Source organism: Microtus oregoni, unplaced genomic scaffold (assembly GCF_018167655.1).
Source record: "Microtus oregoni isolate MIOR12 unplaced genomic scaffold, Mior012 000014F_ref0000157, whole genome shotgun sequence".
Lineage (NCBI taxonomy): Eukaryota > Metazoa > Chordata > Mammalia > Rodentia > Cricetidae > Microtus > Microtus oregoni.
The window spans coordinates 24,142,374-24,162,422 of record NW_024543073.1 but is presented as its reverse complement, the minus strand read 5'-3'; the positions used below and the strand labels follow the sequence as shown (position 1 = coordinate 24,162,422).

The following is a 20,049-nucleotide window of genomic DNA, read 5'->3' as shown; positions in this document are numbered from 1 at the left end:
ATTGAAGGAAACATTTTCCATGTTCAAGGATTGTCAGTATCAGTATAATAAAAAATGGCCATATTACTAAGAATGATCTACAGAAACAATGCAGTCTCCATCAAAATACAACAAAATTCTTCACAGAAATATGAAAAAAATGCTAAAAGTCACATGAGCGTGTAAAACTCCAGGCTAGAGTCTTGAGAAAAAAGATCAGTGCTAGAGATAGTAACGCGCCCAATTTCAAGTTATGTTACAGGTTTGTGATAACAAAACAGCATAGTGTTGGCATCAAAGCAGACATGCAGATCCATGCAATGGAGGACCCAGAAATTAGACCCCTAAAGTTACATGGTTTACAGCCATGTAAAAAAACATGCATTGAAGAGCAGACACTTCCAAAAATGGTGCTGTAAATGTGATCCATACGAAGGGAAATGAAACTTAATTTCTCCTACTCTATGCAAAAATCATTTTCAGATGTATCAGAGACCTTACTATGAGACTGGAAACACCGTTGCCTGGGAAGTAGCAGGAAAGCAATTCAGTCATAACATAGGTAATGACTTTCTGTAAAACTACAACCCAGGAAATAAAACCCAAGAACTGTCTAATGGGATTGCATGAAATGAGAGAGCTGCTGTATAGCAAACATTCAAGTGAGAAGACACCCTCCAAACAGAAGAGATCTTTCCTAACTAGACATCTCCCAAAGGATTAACATCGAGAGCATATCAACTCAAAAATACTCAACTCCAAAAGGTTCCCAAACACCTCTATCAATAAATGAGCTAGTGAGATGAGTATCTCAGAAGATGAAGCACAGATGACTAATAATCAGAAAAACTGTCTCATGTTTAGTAATCAGGGAAATGCATGTTAGAACTACCTGGAAACACCATCTCACCCTGTAGCAGCTAAAGACAAAGTCTAGTGAGGATGTGGGTAAAAAGGAACTATGGAAATTTCCAGTCATTATGGAAATTACTATGGAAGTTTTTCACAGAACTAAATACATGACACATTGCATATTTCCTCTGGTTCTGTACCTATAGGACTCTAAGTCAGTGTATCACAGATACACTCTATCCATGTTATTTGTTTGTATTGTAGGTGTCTACAAATAAAAGGGTAAATAAAATAGGGTAATATGCAAAGTGAAGTGTTATTCAGTCAGAAAAAATATAATTTTGCTATTTTCTAGAAAAATGGGTAAACTTGAGATTATCATATTGAGTAAAATAAACGATTTTATTAAAATAAATTTTATTAAAATAAAATTTTATTAAATTTTATTAAAATAAAATTTTATTAAATTTTATTAAAATAAAATTTTATTAAAATAAAATTTATTAAATAAATTTTATTAAAATAAAAAATTCGAGAAAGGTATTGCTGTTTTCTTTCATTTGAAGATCCTAGACTTAGTAGTATAGGTTATATAAAAGTGCGCGCGCGCGCGCACACACACACACACACACACACACTCACACACCCATGGGAGCAGAACGGAGACTGGGTAAGGAAGAAGACTGGTAGATGGGTGGAGTGGAGGACATGATCAGAGCACATGATAGCACAGCCTAAGTGTGTGCACCATCCGAGAAGTGGGGAGGGAGTGTCAGAGGGGTTCTCCCTAGTTATAGAATCTTTACATATATTATGTTTATATATTTATACTTGTTTAAAAATATAGAAAATACATAATCTTAAGTGTTCTGAATTTACACATGGAAACTTGGGGTGTCTTTGTAATATCATTTTGCTGAGCACATGCTGGAGTTTTGATAATTGCAGTTGGTTATATTTCAGTGCCTAACTTTTTATTCTCTCACATTGTAAGTGTCTGCAATATCTAATTGCTTGTGTTTGCTTACTGTGCCTAAACCCTTCTCCTCGTATGTACTCATATGACTTGGGTGACCATTCACTGAGAAGGCTTTCTCAGGGTTCTCTGTCTTTAAGATGTCAGTGCAGCCTGCAGGGGCCTATACAGGAAGACCATTGCATACTTCAATAGGAAATTTTACACTACCTTCTTGATGACAGAGCCTATGGAAGTTTACAGTAAAAGAACAGCATCGTTAAGTCTATTCTAAGATATCCATGTTACCCTGCGCCCTGGCTGTAGACAGCACAGAGGGGAGAGAAAAGCATGAATGTGGTGTTTAGAGCTCTCCACCCTACACACGCAGAGCTAGAGGGCTCTCTCTATAGAATGACTTTTTTTAAAGCTTCTTTTTGTAATGGATTTAATTGAGCTCTACATTTTTCTCTGCTCCCCTCCCTGCCTCTCCTCTCTCCTCTTCAACCCTCCCCCAAGGTCCCCATGCTCCCTATTTACTCAGGAGATCTTGTCTTTTTCTACTTCTCATGTAGATTAGATATATGTATGTCTCTTTTAGGGTCCTCAGTGTTATCTGGGTTCTCTGGGATTTTGAATTGTAGGCTGTAGGCGGTTTTTTTTTCTGCTTTATCTCTAAAAGCCACTTATGAGTGAGATAAGTGAGTATGTATGATATTTGTCTATCTGGGTCTGGGTTACTGCACTCAAAATGATGTTTTCTAGCTTCATCCAATTGCCTGCAAATTTTAAGCTGTCATTATTTTTTTCTGCTGTGTAGTACTTCATTGTGTAAATGTACCACATTTTCCTATCCATTCTTCGGTCGAGGGGCACTTCTGGAGGCATCACAGTCCCTGACTTCAAATTCTACTCAAGAGCTACAGTACTGAAAGAAGTCTGGTATTGGGATAAGAACAGACAGGAGGAACAATAGAACTGAATCGAAGACTTAGATATAAGTCTTTCAAATACCCGATTTTGAAGCAAAAAATATAAAATGGAAAAAAGGAAGACATATTCAGCAAAAGGTGCTGGCGTAACTGGATATCAACATGTAGATGAATGAAAATAGACCTATATCTATCACCATGCACAAAACTCAAGTCCAAATGAATCAAAGACCTCAACATAAAGCCAGCCACACTGAACCTTATAGAAGAAAAAGTGGGAAGTACACTTGAACGCATTGGCACAGGAAACTACTTCCTAAATATAACCCCAGTAGCACAGACACTGAGAAACAATTAATAAATGGGACCTCCTGAAACTGAAAAGCTTCTGTAAAGCAAAGGACATGGTCAACAAGACAAAAAGACAGACTACAGAATGGAAAAAGATCTTCACCAACCCCACATCAGACAGAAGAATGATCTCCAAATTATACAAAGAACACAAGAAATTGGTCATCAAAAGAACAAATAATCCAATAAAAAAATGGAGTACAGGCCTAAACAGAGAACTCTCAACAGAGGAATCTAAAATGGCTAAAAGACACTAAAGGAAATGTTCAACATCCTTAGCCATCAGAGAAACGCAAATCAAAACAACTCTGAGATTCCATCTTAACACCTGTAAGAATGGCCAAGATCAAAAACACTGATGACAAATTATGCTGGAGAGGTTGTGGGGTAAAGGGAACACTTCTGCATTGCTGGTGGGAATGCAAGCTGGTACAGCCCCTTTGGATGTCAGTGTGGTGATTTCTCAGAAAATTAGGAAACAACCTTCCTCAAGACCCAGCAATACCACTTTTGGGCATATACCCAAAGGATGCTCAATTATACCACAAGGACATGTGCTCAGCTATGTTCATAGCAGCACTTGTCACAGAGAGAACCTGGAAACAACCTAGAGTAACTTTTTAAGCAGTTCAGTTGTATATGACTGCACATGTTCTGTTAGTCTTTACTACTCTTTTCCCAGGTTTTTACCTTACTCAGATTTTTACCTTACTCAGATCTGTTACACAAGAAACTAAAAATAGGTGGGATGAATTATTTGGGTTGAGTTTTGTAATAAAGAGAGGATTGAAATAGTTACTTCAACCTAATATTTTTGCTGAGGTTCAATGCAAAGTAGCCACTTCTTTCTCAAGTTCTCCTTCAATATCAGAGAGGTTATAATATTAGTAAGTTCTTTGGAGTCAAGATTACTGTGCTGGACCATTTCTTACATTTACTTGGGCTGATTGTTACAGCTGAAACTGCGGGAAGGGTACTCAGTACGTCCAGTGGCATTTGGACAAGCAAGACATTTTTCTCACCAGCCCAGTTATTCATGTGGGCTTAATCTTTTAAAAAAGTGCTCCTGACCTAACTTTGAACAATTGACTGCTCCTGATGGCTTTATTGTTGGTTGGAAGAGTGAAGACCATAATTAGACCAGCTCCTTTTACTTTCCTTTTTAAAATGAAATAAAACATAGTAAGAAAAGATAACAACTAGCACCCTGGACTTTGAATAGGACAAAATAAACAGAAGGAAAAGACCCCCTCCCCCCCAAAGGCACAAGAAAGAGATACAGATTCAGAGATCCACTCGTTAAAGGATTCAGGAATTCTATTCTTTATTTCTTTTTCTAAATGAAACTGAAAACACTGGACTAACAGTGATGGCCAAGCCATTCTCTAACTTGGTTGAACTAACAAGTTCAGAGTTACTTTTGGCATGTGATCATTTTACTTACTGCCTCAAACCTACATAGAGTGGCTTTCTACTTCCTGACTTCAGATGCTCTGTAGGAATGGGGTCAGCACCGAGTCCTGTTCTGCTTTGTCTTCATGACCAGTAAGATTCAGCTTTAAGAGATTGTTCAGAAACCTTTCAACTCTAGGTCAGCGTTAATACTTTGCACTCATTGCTAGTTGTGTTTTTCTTGTTATATTATTCCCATATAGAGAGAATTCCTGTTGTTTTTTGAATGTTTTATAATATTCATGCTTGGAAATGAGGCTGGGTGTTCTTAACGAATATATAATTAAGAGTTAACATGCTAGCCAGGCGTAGTAATGCACACCTTTAATCCCAGCACCTAGAAGGCAAAGGAAGATAGATCTCTGAGTTTGTGACCAGCGTGGGTTACAGAGTGACTTCACAGAGAAACCCTGTCTTGGGGTAGTCGGGTAAAATGTCACTGTAAAGTTACACATTTCCCCCTTTCCTTTTACAGTTTATCTTTGCTGTCCTCCTTTCTTGGCCAACAAGTTGACCTGAAATAGTAACTTTGCAACATCTAATGAAGGATTGCTTTTTCAGTGCTCAGTTATTGGACACTGTAGACTTCACAGTTCCCTTCCATGTTTCTCCTGTATAAAGAAATGAAATTGTACTTGCTAGTCAGCTTCTTGAGCTTTAATTCAAATCTATAATTGCCTTTCAACAAATGTCTTGAGTTTGAATATGCACCACATCTTAGCTGATTTTCTTAATTATGAAAGATGATGATAATACTACAGATTTGCACAGGGGTGTATGTTGGATCAGTACATATAAGTTGTATAGAATAGTGTCTGGAAGGTATGTGTGCTTCACAATGTTGCCTTTTACACTTGTGACCAGTAATTTTTTTTTATTTTTGTAGTTTCAGGTTTTTTTTTCTATTTTTTATGTAATTTTTGGGCACAATAGCAAGTATACATCTTATATGTACATGGATATGCCATGTGTCTGTACTTGAGGGGCCTACAGTTATCTGACTTTTGGGGTACCCTTTGCTGTAAAATGTTTCCAGCCCTGAGATGAATGTTATAGGCTCTCTCAAGGCTTCCCTGCTATCAGAGAACCTCAGTGGAGGAACATCGATTCTCTTGCTGGCTTTCTTGTTTCTTTGGAGTATTACAATGAGTTCTGCTGCCCCACCAGCTCACCCTTTTCTGTGTCCGAGGTTCTGTTCTCTGTGTAGTTCCTAAGTTCCATTAACTCATTGCTCTTGAAGGTGAGAGATTCTTGCAGAAGGTCAGCGAATAGTGGGAAAAAATTTGGGATTTTATGGACAGTGACACTGCTTAGATACAATTGATACTGGCTGTGTTTTTGTTTCTCTCTGGCCACAGAGAAGTTCCCACCAGCTGTTCTCTTGAACTGCATTTTGCCTTCTGACTTGCTGAATCCTTGCAGTTTTTATATTGTCTATATTATCCTTAAAAAAAAATTCTCCCAGACATCCTGAACTTCTTGTCGAGATATCATTTGTAATTTTTAAACTTTTTGTTACACGGTATACTAAAAAGTCTTTCCTTTTATAACCACCTAATAACCTTTAGAATAAAACCCAAACCAGCAAGAACAATTGAGGAGTTTCCCCAAGAAAAAAATTTACATATATGTATATATGTATGTGTATTATTTTTTTTATTTTCCTTCCTTCTAAAACAAAGCAGTGCTATCTGAGACTGCTCATGGAAGGCTGCCAGTGTGCATTGTTTGGTAAGGCTCCCAACAGTCCCATACGACTGTGGAGTATTTGACTGTGGTAGGGACAACTGGGAAGTGCTCAGCTAACGGAACTCAGATCTAGGAGCCATGTGTGGATAGACAGCACAGCTTCAGCTTATTCACGTCCAAGCACAGGGAGATTTTACTTCTGTTAAATTTCCTTTGTTTCAATTTCTAAATATTTTTATTTCATTTGCATTTATATGTGTTTAGTTTGATGTGTGCACATACTTATACCTTAGAAATCAGAGGGATCAGTACATTCTATCTAGATTAGAAATCTCAGGCATTTTATTTGCGAATGAGTTGGATACACACTCAAGAACAGGTTTTATCCTTTATGTTGTTAAAATTTTTAAAAATGCTACACATTCAAAAAGTGTGAAAGAATTTATGAAAACAGAAAAGTTTAGAGACCCTGAGCTTGAGACCTATTGGTGCACTTATTGATATGTTCTTGAAGGGGCTTCAGTCTGCTGTAAGATGCTGTGCTAACAAAGCCAGAGCTTCGGAGAAGTGTTGTTAGCAGGCTGTGGAGACGGATCGCTTATGATACAAGGACCAAAGTTTATACCCTGGTTTTGCTGACATCAAAAGCTGGGCTCAGCAGAGCCCACCTCTATTCTAGTACTTGGAACCTGGGGATCAGCAAGTGTAGTCATTAGTGAACTCTGGGCTTAGCCAGAGACCGTATCAGAAAAATAAGGACAATTTCAAGGAAATTCACAATACTGACTGTGGATTTTTTCCTAACATTGACCTCTTATCTCTACACTTCCCACCCCCACATCACACCTATCCCATATGCATAGGTGTTGTTGATGTCCAGAATTGTCACTTTTGGACCCACAGGCCTGCCTGCTCTTGATGTCCTGCTAGCATGTCCTGAAGGCAGAGCTCAACAGAAAGCTAGCCAGCAGCAAGGAGGCTGAGATAGAAAATATTATATACACTTGACAATTTTTATTTTTTATTTTGTAAAGTTATGAGGAAAGAGATAGTTCTTAATTTTTTTAAATGGGATACTCTTAAAAACCTGATGAATAGTAAAATGCAGACTCTCACCTTAGAAAAATACATATTGCCATTTTTTTTTGTCAAACTTTCAAAGGCTCACTAATCCTGTAATGCAGTTATTGACCCAAATTTAAAATCTCTGGTATAAAAACAAGAACTATACATGGTTGAAAGGTTTCCTTTATTGACAATATTTATTTTCTAATTTTCCTCAAATAAAAATGGGTTGTAATTTTATACACATACACACACACACTCCCTTCAAAGCCAATACCATTTTTTCATGGGATATTCGATTAGTCATATAAAATAAGATCTCTCTCCAGCCAACTTGACCTGACCATATTTATGAGATGATTCATAGGAGCATTGTTGTGTTAGATGTACCTTGTACTTACACCATAAGCCATACATCTACTAATGTATATTTTGTTCATGATTCAGTGTTTGGTTCTTAGCTTATGTAGAAGTGCTGAAAATGCTTGATTGCATGATAGAGCGAGCATAATCACAGACACTGCCACAAATCTCAAATATGGCAGAAGAAAGGGTTTTGAGAATTGCTTGGAAGTTGTAGTTGTATAGAGATTCTAGCTGGTCATGTGGTAGGAAGAGAGGGTATATGATATTCAAACAGGACAAAGTGTCAGAGAAGGAAAGCCTATGGTGGGGCTGGGACAGAGAAGAAGGAAGACTTGAGAGACAGAGAACTTGTTGGCATAGATGTTATCCGGGCAGAGAAACCAACCACAGAGGCCACAGCAGAGCACTCAGTGAGTTGAAGATTTCATTTAGAACAATTGTTTCTCAAATGTTGGCTGACATGGTACATTTATCAATGTTCTGGCCATTTATCAATGCCACTGGTTAATATATAGTAGCTAAGTAACAAATGCATAAATGAATGTAATTTTAAAATGGAAGTCTTCTATTACCCCTTTCCAGAAGAGAATTATAAATTTGGTGTGCTATATTGCTATATTTAATATACACTCTCTTAACTGTGTACAATCCCCCCCCCCGCTTTCAAACAGAACATTTTTTTTCTATTGTACATGTTGTTTTCTTTCCAACTTGCTAACTAGTAGAGCATGTCTTTTCCATGGAGAGACGGCCTGTTCTTTGTAATGGCCTCATGCTGTTCTGGGAGTATAGGTATCAACATTTGCAATTAGATTTGCTGTTGACAGTCCTTAGGTTATTTCTGATGTCCATTTCTCCAGTCTGTTTTGCCCCTTTGAGAGGATTTCTTTCTCTCCGTAAGTAAGCTCTGCATGAGCTAGTGACAGTTTGGAAATAGCGGACCACTTGCTGTGGGATCATTTCTGGCTTTCAGTGTTATTCATTCAGTAATGGTAAAAGGTAGACTGAAGTTGAGCTGCTTCTGGTACAGAACTGTAATCTAACATGGGAAAGATGAGCTATAGTCACTTTCTAGTAAAAAATGTTATCAGGCTGAGAGCAATGGTACATGTGATCCATTTTGAGTTTCTTTAAGGAATAATAGGATATGATGCTTTAAAACACTCAGAGTGCCTTCTGACTTCTTCTGATAAAAGACTATCAGTAACACATACGTGTGGCTTCTCAGAGTTCACTGTCTCATCTCTGAAATAGCTTCTGGTTGGTTGGCAGTTCAGGGAGGACAATGGTGGTAACTGGGGTGTAAATCTAATCCTACCTCCAGTACTCCTGGCCCTGAGACCTCACGTGATTTCACTCTCTGTTTTTAACTAACAACAGTGGTTGTTTCATGAGCATATTATGCAAAGCCAAGGTGAAAGCTTGAAATACAAGAACAATATTTTGAAAAGCTTGTTATTCCTAAGATAGGGTTAATTCCAGTGCGCAGAATATTAGTGTGTTTGGGGCACATTTGTGATATTATGCCCTCTCTTGAAGACACGAGCCATGAAGATCTGGTATGGCAAAAAGTTGAGAGCAGAACAGAAATGTTTTGGACTATATTATATCTAATAGGCCATCACAGTGTTATTTCTCATCAATATTAGTTAAGTAGTATTCCTTAGTGTTTATGAACCAGAGGATATGAGGGACTGAAATCATCAGATACAAGGAGACAAAAATGCACCTTTTCTAAATGTCACTACTTAGGGGAACTCAAATTAAAATCTACCTTCATTTATATGATGTGTTTGTGTTTATTGCTCACATTTAATCTTCCCAAGTTCACTGATTGCTCGAGCTTTTATTTAGCTTTCTTAAGATTGCTGTCGTACTTCATTTGTTCTGTTGGCAGTACATTAGTTGTCTGCTTTAAGATTCCAGGTCATTTACATGTCATGTTCTTAGAATCCTAGACTAAGATAGGGACCAAAACAAGGAAGTGCTCGGGTCTAGTGTCTGCACATCCCAGTGAACTCCAGTTGGAGCCCGGCTCTGAAGCTCTGGGCTTCGCTTCTGCTCTCACGCGCTCAGTTACACTGTATGAGCTTATGCTTTATATACAAAGCAGGCAGTGTTGATACCACACAGACTGTTAGTTTTGTATCGTCTTCCCTGATGCGTGTGTCCGTTTGTATGATCGAGCTTTTCTCATCACCTGATAGTGCCCTTTCTGTGTCTTCTTACTAAACGTTAAGGTATACCCACACTTACAGGTGTTTATACATTACAGGCCACATCTGAGGGAGAGCACCCATTTTTTTCTTTCTTTCTGAGTTTGGGTACTTTGTTTAATATTATACAGTCTAAGTCCGTTTTCTTGCAAGTTTTTCATTTTCTTCTTTAGACCTGGATCATCATCAGTTTTATTTTTATCTGACATTTATTTTGTTGAAATAGAATTTTATTACTGTCCCCTTTCCCTTTCATCTCCCAGTTCCTCATAGCTACACACCCTGGAGCCCCTACTATGGCCTCCCCACACTCTCACATTGAAATCCTCATTTTATTTATTATTTGTACAAAATTTTTATTATCCATTCATCTGTGGATAGATATCTGTTTGTTCCATTGCCTTGCTATAGTAAATAGAGATGTGCAAATATCTCTGTGGAAAGAAATAGAGTTCCTTGGGCTTACTCCAGGAGTGGAATAACTAGGTCATATGGCAGTTCTATTTTTAAACTTTTGAGTAACCTCCAAACTGATACCTATAATGGCTTATTAATTTGTGCTCCAACCAGCAGCGAGCAGGGTTTCTTTCACCTACATCCTCTCCAACATTTGTTGTGAGCTTTCTTGAGGACTTGATGATTTCATTACAACTGTGGTGAGATGATGTCTTGAAGTAGTTTTAATGTTGAACACTTTAAAAATAGTTATTGGTTTTCTGTGTTTCTTTAAAAACTGTTCATTTGTTGACTGGAAGTTTTAGTTCCTTGGTATTTAATTTCTTCAGTTTTTTTTTCTGATACAGATAAAGTCTGTATGTTAGCCCCAGTATGAAATGTAGACGAAAGACTTTCCCCCTTTCTGTGGCCTGTTTGTCCAACTGCTGGTTTCCTTGTGTTTTCATGTAGCCCCAGTCTGCAGATACTTGGGCTCATTGCTGTGGCAATGAGTTGCTGGCCCCAATGTCTTGAAGAGTATTCCCCATGTTTTCTCCTAGAAGTTTCAACATTATAGACTTTAAGTTGAGTCTCAACTTCCATCGATCTGGTTCCTGCTTTCTCACCCAGTCTCATCTCTCAAGTGTTTTCTCTCACAGCTTTTTTCTTGCCCTCCCCATATAGAGACAGAGTCATGGTCCCTTGATGTGGCAGTGGAGGGAGAATGAGTGACTGAATGGTAAAGTCTGAGAAATCTTCCTCAGCAGAGGCCTCTCCCAGAGATATGTTCCTTCATCTAGATCAAGTTTGCAATTACCCAGCTTGTTCCGGAAGCTTTCTCTTGAAATCAAGCAGGACACCTGGAAGGCTTTTTCACAGTACTTTCCCCATGTGTACTACTACATGGGCCCTTCCTCCTGGTGTTATAGAGGGTTGGGGGAGATTCAGGGATGGATATGGCTGCCAGCGCTCTGCACTTGGGAAGCTGCTCTGGACAGCCTTCCCTTCTTTCTGCAGACTGGGTTTAAAGCTCACTCTCCAAAGTTCCCACACTTTCATATCCGCTTATCTCTAAGAGCAGGCTCTGTTATGATCACCTGCTGACTTGTGTTCCCATCTGAGGAGTCTCCTCAAGGCTGGGTTCTGCTTCCTTCATCTTCCTGGTTACAATTTTATTCTCTTCCCTGGTTGTACAGATGATATTCACAAAGGTATTTTATATTGTTCTGATTAGTAAGTTTAATTTTATTTAGTATAAAACTGAACATGTAAGTGTTTTTGTGTGATGTATCTCTGGCTATTTTGGTGTAGGAGACAATAATGCTAGATTAACTTTTTGTGAGAATGTCTTTTAGGGTAAATGATGGAGGAAGGTCATTGGCTAATAAAGGCAGTGCCCTGGCCCATTTTATTGGTTAGAGGATAGGTGGGAGGAGTAAACAGAACAAAATGCTGGGAGGAAGAGGAAGTGAGCTCAGAGTCGCGACAGCTCTGCTCTCCAGAGCAGACACCTCAGCAGAGACGCCATGCCCTGCTCCCTGGCAGACACACGCGATGAAGGTCCGACCCAGGATGGACATAGGCTAGAATCTTCCTGGTAAGCGCACCTTGGGGTGCCATACACAGATGATTAGAAATGTGCTAAATTAATATGTGAGAATTAGCCTAGAAGAGAATGGGCCAAGCAGTGATTAAAAGAATACAGTGTCCGTGTAATTATTTCGGGGCATAAGCTAGCCGGGCAGGCGGCTGGGGTGTTGGGGACGCAGCCCCGCCGCCGCCCCTATTACTTCAGGTAAAAGCAAACTACTCGACAGCTAACAGTTATTTTGGTAATCTCTGTTATAAGTGATTTCATGTACTAACAAGTTTAATCCTCTCAAAAATCTTTTTACGTAGGTAATTACTAGCTTATTTTATAGATGAGAAAACAGGCAAAGAAGATTCTTAACTATTCCTTGGTTCACATTGCTAATGTTTATGCTTCATTTTGCTTAAAAGGAAAGCAATTTAAATATTCTTCCATGAAGTACTGTGGTGTGGTGATATCAGTCAGGATCCAGACATTTTAATTAAAACACACTAAATATATCAACAGAAAGAATATAACGGAGGCAAATAGCGAAGCTGTTTATTTAAAAAAGCATAGAAGGAACATTGAAGTTATATATTTACACAGAATCATTCATCTCCATAACCAGTCATCAGGGCTGAAAGATCAAAACAAAGAGGTTGTACTTATAAAAACATGAGTAAAAGATTTTTCATAGCTGAATTTTTTACCTCCAAGGAAAGAATGAGCTTTCTGCTCTCAATTGCTTCAGAGCTCAGGGGACCCTCATGAACCTGAAATACCACTATTAGAGGAAAGTTTTGTTCAGTTGTGCATCTTAGGGGTCAGGAAGAATCCAGCCTATTTAAGCTAGAAACAGATGGAATGGGACCAGCTGTTAGCCTCACTAATTGCTGCTGGTGGAGCAACCCCAATGGTGTTAGCAGCTCTTTCCCCTTCTTCCTACTTCCATTCTCCTCGCAGAGGGTCTCTGTGTTTATGAGAACTTAACAGGAAGGCAATTAATGATGACTAAGGTAGGAAACACATTCTTAGTGTCAGCTTATTTGTTTATGTTTTTATGTTTGTGCGCGCATAATTAAAACACATTAAATGCGCCTATCATGTGTGGGGAGTACATATGCCTGGCATTCATCTAGAAGTAGAAGGAAACTCTGGAGTTCCCTTCGACTCCCTTTATGTAGGTGCCTAGAATTGAACTTTGGTCACCAGATTTGCACAGACAATGCCTTTAGTGACTGAGCCATTTCTCTGGTCACAGAAAGATGGAGCACCAAGACCCAAATGTTTATCGCTGAAGTGGTGAGAAGCAAGTTCAAGACAACTATGGTGGCATCTTCTTACACATCATATGTAAAGGGTGTATTTGGAAAATCTGAACAAAGAATAACACAAAAATGATAAAGAACATATAAAAATCACTCTAGCATTTTAAGTGAGAAAAACTTTGCTTGGTAATATGTATGGGGAAAGGTACTCCGAGGAAAGTATTTAATATTTTCTTTTTAAATTTGTTTTAGATAAGATGGGAAAAAAACATCACATTGGGGGAGCCGCCAGGATTCTTACATTCTTGGTGGTGGTAAGTATCTTTTTATTTCATTTGTTCTTGATGGATGCTGCATTCCAAAATCTCTTCATGACCCCTTACTCTTTTTTTTTGTTTTTCATTTTCAAAAACTATCAACTAAAAGGTAACATTTGAAAACAAAAACAAAACTTTAAGACCAGCATTCCTGTATTGACTTGAAGATATTACTGTTGAATCAAATGGAAGTGGAGTTGGTTTGTGGAATTCCAAATATGCTCATTATATTCATACCGTTTTAAGAAATACCATAGGCTGAAGCTTATTTCCTCATGGTTCCAGAGTATAGTAGTCCCAGATAACGGTGCCGTAGTGGTTGCCACTAACAAGGGCTGTCCTGGTGGCTCGTAGACAGCATAACCTTTCATGGTGGTGGGAGAGAGGGAAGGCAAGATATCTGTATTTGTTCTTACAAGGGAACTAATCTCATCATGAGGGGCCTACCCTCAAGATGTCAGCTAAACATAATTATTTTCCAGAGACCACCTCAAAATACCATCACACAGGGAGTCAGGACTTCACCGTCTGACTCTGGAGAAGGTACAATTCAGTCCATAGCAGTTCCTTTGTGTGTCACTGTGGAGACAAGGAGAGCTTTTCCTGGCTCTTAGCTACTAACTATCTCTAAGACTGTTTTCTGTAAAGAGGGCTGAGAGTTATCATGAGACTAACTTTGTAAACAGGAGTTGATATGCTAGCCACTCCGTTCTTTGCACTTCACTTCTCTTGGGAACACTGGGAGCAGGAGATAGTGATCGGATTGACGTAGTCAGCACTAGGCTAGTCATACATTAAAATAACAGTCACTCATCTAACAAGGAGTCCAACAGGGAAGGGGTAAATTGCAAATAATCAGGTACTGAAACAAATTTGTCTTTTCTTCAGATGGAAGAGCATATTCATAAGAACCTGTTTCTTGATACAGTGATCACCAATTATTGAACTGTTCAAAGGGTTTTTTTTTAAATATTCCTTGGATAAATGTCTTTTATACCTTTATATTTCTTTGTATTTCTGTCATATAGTGGAAGCAGTTTTTAAAAATGTTAAATGTACTCATGAAACTTTGAGCAGACTTAGTAAAATGTGTTTGTTGTGTATTGTCAACAAGCGCAATAAATGACTTGTATTTATTGAGAACCAGGCGGTATATTTGATACTGCAGATACATCAGTAAATAAAACATAGCACAGTGCTACTTTCTTATTGATTGCAGTCTTTGGGAAAATACATAGTTCAATAGGCAACAAGAAATGAATGTCTTATGGGACATATGCAGATTACTTGATGGATATATAGTACATACATCAGCTGGAGGAGTTGCTGGTTAAGCCAAGACTTTTTAAGAATATATAAAGAGATAACCAAAGAGATATGGAGAAATAGAAAATGGAAATACTTTAATAAATTATGCTTTTGCAAGGATCTAGAGGTCAAGGGAAGAGAGGAATGGATTACAGGAAGAGTTGAATGAAGTTTAGCATATTGGACTTTGATGTGATAGTGTGATCAGAGATCAGGCAGTTTGAATGTCATAAAGACAAGCAGGCAAGTTTTTTACATAGGAGAGTAATCATGTTAGTAGTATATTCTTACACATTTCTTAGTAGTGTTACTCTAGCTCCATAAATAGAGAATGGATGGATCCAGATTAAGCCCAGTAATACCACTTTTGGGTATATATCCAAAGGATGCTGCTCAATTGTGCCACAAGGACATGTACTCAACTATGTTCATAGCAGCTTTGTTTGTCATAGCTAGAACCTGGAAACAACCTAAATGCCCCTTAGCTGAAGAATGAATAAGGAAAATGTGCATTTACACAATGGAGTACTACACAGCAGAAAAAAAATAACGACAGCTTGAAATTTGCAGGAAAATAGATGGAGCTAGAAAACATTATTTTGAGTGAGGTAACCCAGACACAGAAAGACAATTGTCACATGTACTCACTCATAGGTGGTTTTTAAACATAACGCAAAGAAAACCAGCCTACAAATCACAATCCCAGAGAACTTAGACAACAATGAGGACACACTAAGAGAGACTTACATAGATCTAATCTACATGGAAAGTAGAAAGTAGAAAAAGACACGATCTCCTGAGAAAATTGGGAACATGGGGACGTTGTGGAAGGGTTGAAGAGGGGAGGGAAGACGCAGGGAGGGGAGCAGAGAAAAAATGTAGAGCTCAATAAAAAAATCAATAAAAAATGAAAAAGAAGAAGAAAAAGACTAGAAGCAAGAAAGCCCTTAGAGATATATTGTAGGGAAGAGTAGAGAATGGTTGTGTGTGATAGTGCATACGCTGGGGAGCAGATAAAGTGGAGGTGTGGCCAGTGAGACATTGGCAGGGTTGCTGACAAGCGAAACTTCTTAGGCATGTTGAGGAGTCCATGATTCCAGGGGACATGTTGGACAAGGCAGTTGTAGGGTGTGGTATTCATGGAGAGGAAGATGAGAAAGTGATAAAGTGACGTGCTTTTGAATAAAGAGAGAAATGCTGAGGGCTGGAGAGATGGCTCAGTGGTTAAGAGCACTGACTGCTTTTCCAGAGGACCTGGGTTCAATCCCTATCACCTACATGGGAGCTAACAGTTGCCTCTCATTCCTGTTTCAAGGGGAACGACTGATGCCCTCTACATGCAGGGAAAACACCAACACACAGAAAATAGTCTCAAATTTTTTTTTTTTTTGCCAAGTGGCACTTTTTTCTTTTTCTTTTTTCTTTTCTTTTCTTTCCCTTTCTTTCTTTATTTTTTTGTGGCACACACCTTTAATCCCAGCACTTGGGAGGCAGAGGCAGGCAGATCTTTGTGAGTTTGAGGCCAGCCTGGTCTACAGAGTGAATTCCAAGACAGTCAGGGCTGTTACACAGATAAACTCTGTCTTGAATTGAGAGAGAGAGGGAGGGAGGGAGGGAGGGAGAGAGAGAGAGAGAGAGAGAGAGAGAGAGGGAGGGAGGGAGGGAGGGAGAGAGAGAGAGGAAGAGAGAGATGTTCATTGTACAGAAACTGGCGCCATTTGTTAATGTTTAAGGACAAAGAGGAAGAGGAGGCTATGAAGAAGATAAAGTCCCTTCAATGGAAAAAGGAAAACAACTAAAGTTTGACAGTAAAGCCAAAACAAGGGAGGGTTTTAGAAATAAAAAGACAGCTTGCTGGATCATCCGTGCTGGGAAGATAGAGCTGGAAGAGTGATTGAGTCCTCTTAGGGGTTAGTGAAAGGTCATTAGTGACCGACTTACGACAGACAAGCAATGAGGCAGTGGTAAGCGGGTGTTGGATGGAGATGTGACCAAGAGTTTGAGAAGTGGCAGATGGTAGATATACAGAGTTCGTTCAAGAGCTTCAGCTGTGCTGAGAGGAAAGAAAGAGAATGTCAGTCCGACTAGGGGCTTTTTCATTGCCCATGGGAGAGGAGTTAATAATTCTGGGGTCTATACAGAAAAGTAGTGGAGAAGCCTAGGGCTATATTACAAAGAGGGTCATTAGAGGTGGATGTCAGAGAAGAGTGTGTAATTGCACACGTGTTAAAGGGAAGTTCCTTTCTGCTGCTAGGGTGTGAGAGGAGGTGCAAGGATGTTTGTAGGTTTATGGTGAGACACACAGTTCTTATTCCCATGGTTTGTTTTCTCTGCAAAGGTGCTGAGGGTAGATTTGTGGTAGTGTATTTTTAGAAGGGAAATCATTTGAAGTATTTATATATAGACCGAGGAGGATGAGAAAAGAGGGAGGGAAGGGAGGATTGAGAGATTAGAAACCCACAAAACCTTGCTAGGAACTGCTTAAGGCCAAGTTAACACTGCTGTGTGTAGAGTTGTGGCACAGCAGATTTTCTGCAGCAGCAGTTTTAGAACAGACATCTGGATAACTGGGTTAACTGGATCTCAGTGCCTCTCTCTGCTCTGCATCTCTATCTGAAGCATTACCTGTTGCTGTTGAAATAGGAGCAGCGGGGCTGCGTCCCCGGCACCCGACCGCCTACATGGCTAGCTTAGCTTATGCCCCGAAATAATTACATGGAAACTGTATTGTTTTAAACACTGCTTGGCCCATTTCTATCTAGCCTCTTCTTGGCTAACTCTTGCACCTGGACTAGCCCATTTCTTATAATCTGTGTAGCCCACGAGCTGGTTTACCAGGAATGATCTTAACCTGCGTCTGCCTGGAGTGGGAGAATCATGGCGACTCCTGACTCAGCTTCTTTCTCCCAGCCTTCCGTTCTGTTTACTCCTCCCACCTATGTTTTAACCTATGAGAGCCAAGCAGTTTCTTTATTGCTTAACCAATGAAATCAACAGATTGATATATGACACTCCCACATCATGTTGCCTTGACCACTCATTTCCCTCATCTTTAAAGGAAGGAAACAGAAGGCCTCTTTCAGTCCCAGGCATATGGTTTCCTTTGTGTATTATTTAATCATCATCGTTTTAGCCTCTCTATGGAAGAATGTCTCACTTGAAGTTCTGTGGTCAGTTGTGGTTGTGGGTTTCCCGTTGTCTCTCACATAGCAGAAACAGGTGCAGGTCTTGTTTGAACATTGTTCCTGTAATTGGACCAACCGTTCACTGCAGTTGAACATGGTCATTGTGCTGCTTTCTGAGGTTTAAGACTGGTTTCTTGTATAATGTTAAAAAATCAAAATTGTAATTTGATATTTTATGGATTTAAGGTATTTAGATCTAGACTGTCTTTTCTTCCTGTGTTGAGCTGCTACTCTAGTTGTTGAGGGTGAGCTCAGGGTCTTGTGCATACTGGGCAAGCACTCTACCTCTGAGCTGTATCTTCAGCCCTGAGTGCTTCACTGCCTTCTAGCTGTCTTCAAGATGTGCTTCTGCTTGTGGATACAAAGCAGCATGAAAATCATCAGAGACATCGTTCTTATTGGACAAGGGGTTAGAAGGGTGAGGATATCTCTCACTCCCTTGTTTCTTAGGTCTATTTCATTTCACACTTCTTCAATATGTTACCCTAAATCTACAGCATGGTGGTCGGGAATAGCTTCCTGCATGCTGTGGCCTCTTTTTGTACTAGACTTTAGCTTTTTACATCAGCCATCAGAAGGTATAGCTCTTAAACCAACCTGCCTGCCTGCCTTCCTCCCTGTCTTCCTTTTTTTTGCTGTGACTCAGAGATTCAGAATAACACCTTGACTTTGAACTTTTAGGTAACTTAATTTGGAGATAACAAATTTATACTAATAATTGGCATATATATTTTAGACTAACTTTGTTGAACTTAAATACAGCATATGTATTATTTTAAAAATATTTTTAAAGTTTTTTACCCCCCATAAAACTATCAACATGTTCTTTTCAGCATTTGCTTCATATGTGTGAGCCATTGATGCTTAACGGTTTTGAAGTCAAGGGTTCATCTGAGAACTGACCAAAAGATGTGGATCTACTCTTCTAGAAGCATGCCACATTCATAAGCCTTGCTGATCATTGTGTAAAGTGAAACTTTTACTGAGAGCTGAATTCAGATCCAGCTTATGCATGGCCCTCTTACCTGGGCTTTATCGTCTGTGGTCTGATCAAGGAAGCAGGCCTAGATTAGTATTACTTCGACAGGAATGCTGCTGGTGCTATTAGGGCTAAGCATTTGACTATTTATGGCTCTGCTCACTTAGGTAGCCCAGCTAACACTAACCAGTGGACCAGTTGTACTTTTATTTACTTCCCATCTCGTAAAAAAAAAAAATAGATGAAAGAAAGAAATTTAAAATTGGAATTGTCTTTTTATTTAAGCCTGTTTACCAAATGCTTATGAAATTCAGACTATGCTACCGTTAAGAAAATCAGTAGTGGGCTAAAGAAATCAAACAAACAAAGCATAGCAGGGTATGTGTTGTGGTTACATTATAAACACTGGAGCAACACTCACAAAAGTGGGAAGAGTAAGCAAAGGGATCATAGAGGAAGTCAACTGAAGCTGAATTGAAAATTAGATAAGGGCAAGTATCAAGGGCAAAGAATAGTTCCTGTAGAGTCACAAAAAAGGTTTGATTGTACACTCAAGGTTAACAGGTATTTTGAACCATTTGTTGTCAAGGTTGCAGCATTAGGAAAAGCGTACACACCGTTATGAAAAAGGCAGAGGCAAGATTAGAAAATTGTAGAATCTATGGAAGATTTTGGACTTACTGCCCTGACATTTTAAACAAAGTACATGTCATGGTTAGTTTTGTGCTTTTAGACAAGTACTGGGCATCAGTGTGTAGGTGAATTAAAGAGGCTTGAGAACAGGGTAGAGTTTAGTCATAGGATGCCTGTAATTATTTGCTGAAAAACGATAAGGAGAGAGATCCCAGATAACAGTGTATCAGATCATTGTGAGGTGAACAAAGAGGTTTCTAGTTTTAGGTCTGAGTAATGGGATGGACAGTGATGCCATTGACGAGGGCACTGGGCTTTAGAAAAAAGAACATGCCTTAGCTTGTAGAGGTTACATTTTGAGATCTTCAGTTAAGGACAGCATGTACAAAGTGAGAGACCTAGGTCTGTAGCTCCGAGATAGCTACATAACCACTTGGGACTTAGCAGCATGGACTGCAAACAGGCCAAGAGTTCAGAGATAAAGTTATCCAGTA

At 39.1% G+C, this 20,049-nt stretch overlaps 1 protein-coding gene across 4 annotated transcripts in view; it reads left to right on the top strand.

Annotated features, from left to right (window-relative positions):
• The window catches only part of Ssbp2 (single stranded DNA binding protein 2), a 254,278-nt gene that overhangs the window by 79,698 nt on the left and 154,531 nt on the right, over nt 1-20,049 (top strand). For all 4 annotated transcript variants that reach the window (XM_041663319.1, XM_041663317.1, XM_041663320.1 and 1 more), the window contains exon 3: nt 13,386-13,447. In XM_041663319.1, the coding sequence (XP_041519253.1) occupies nt 13,386-13,447 (62 nt within the window). The remainder of the gene's footprint in view (nt 1-13,385; nt 13,448-20,049) is intronic.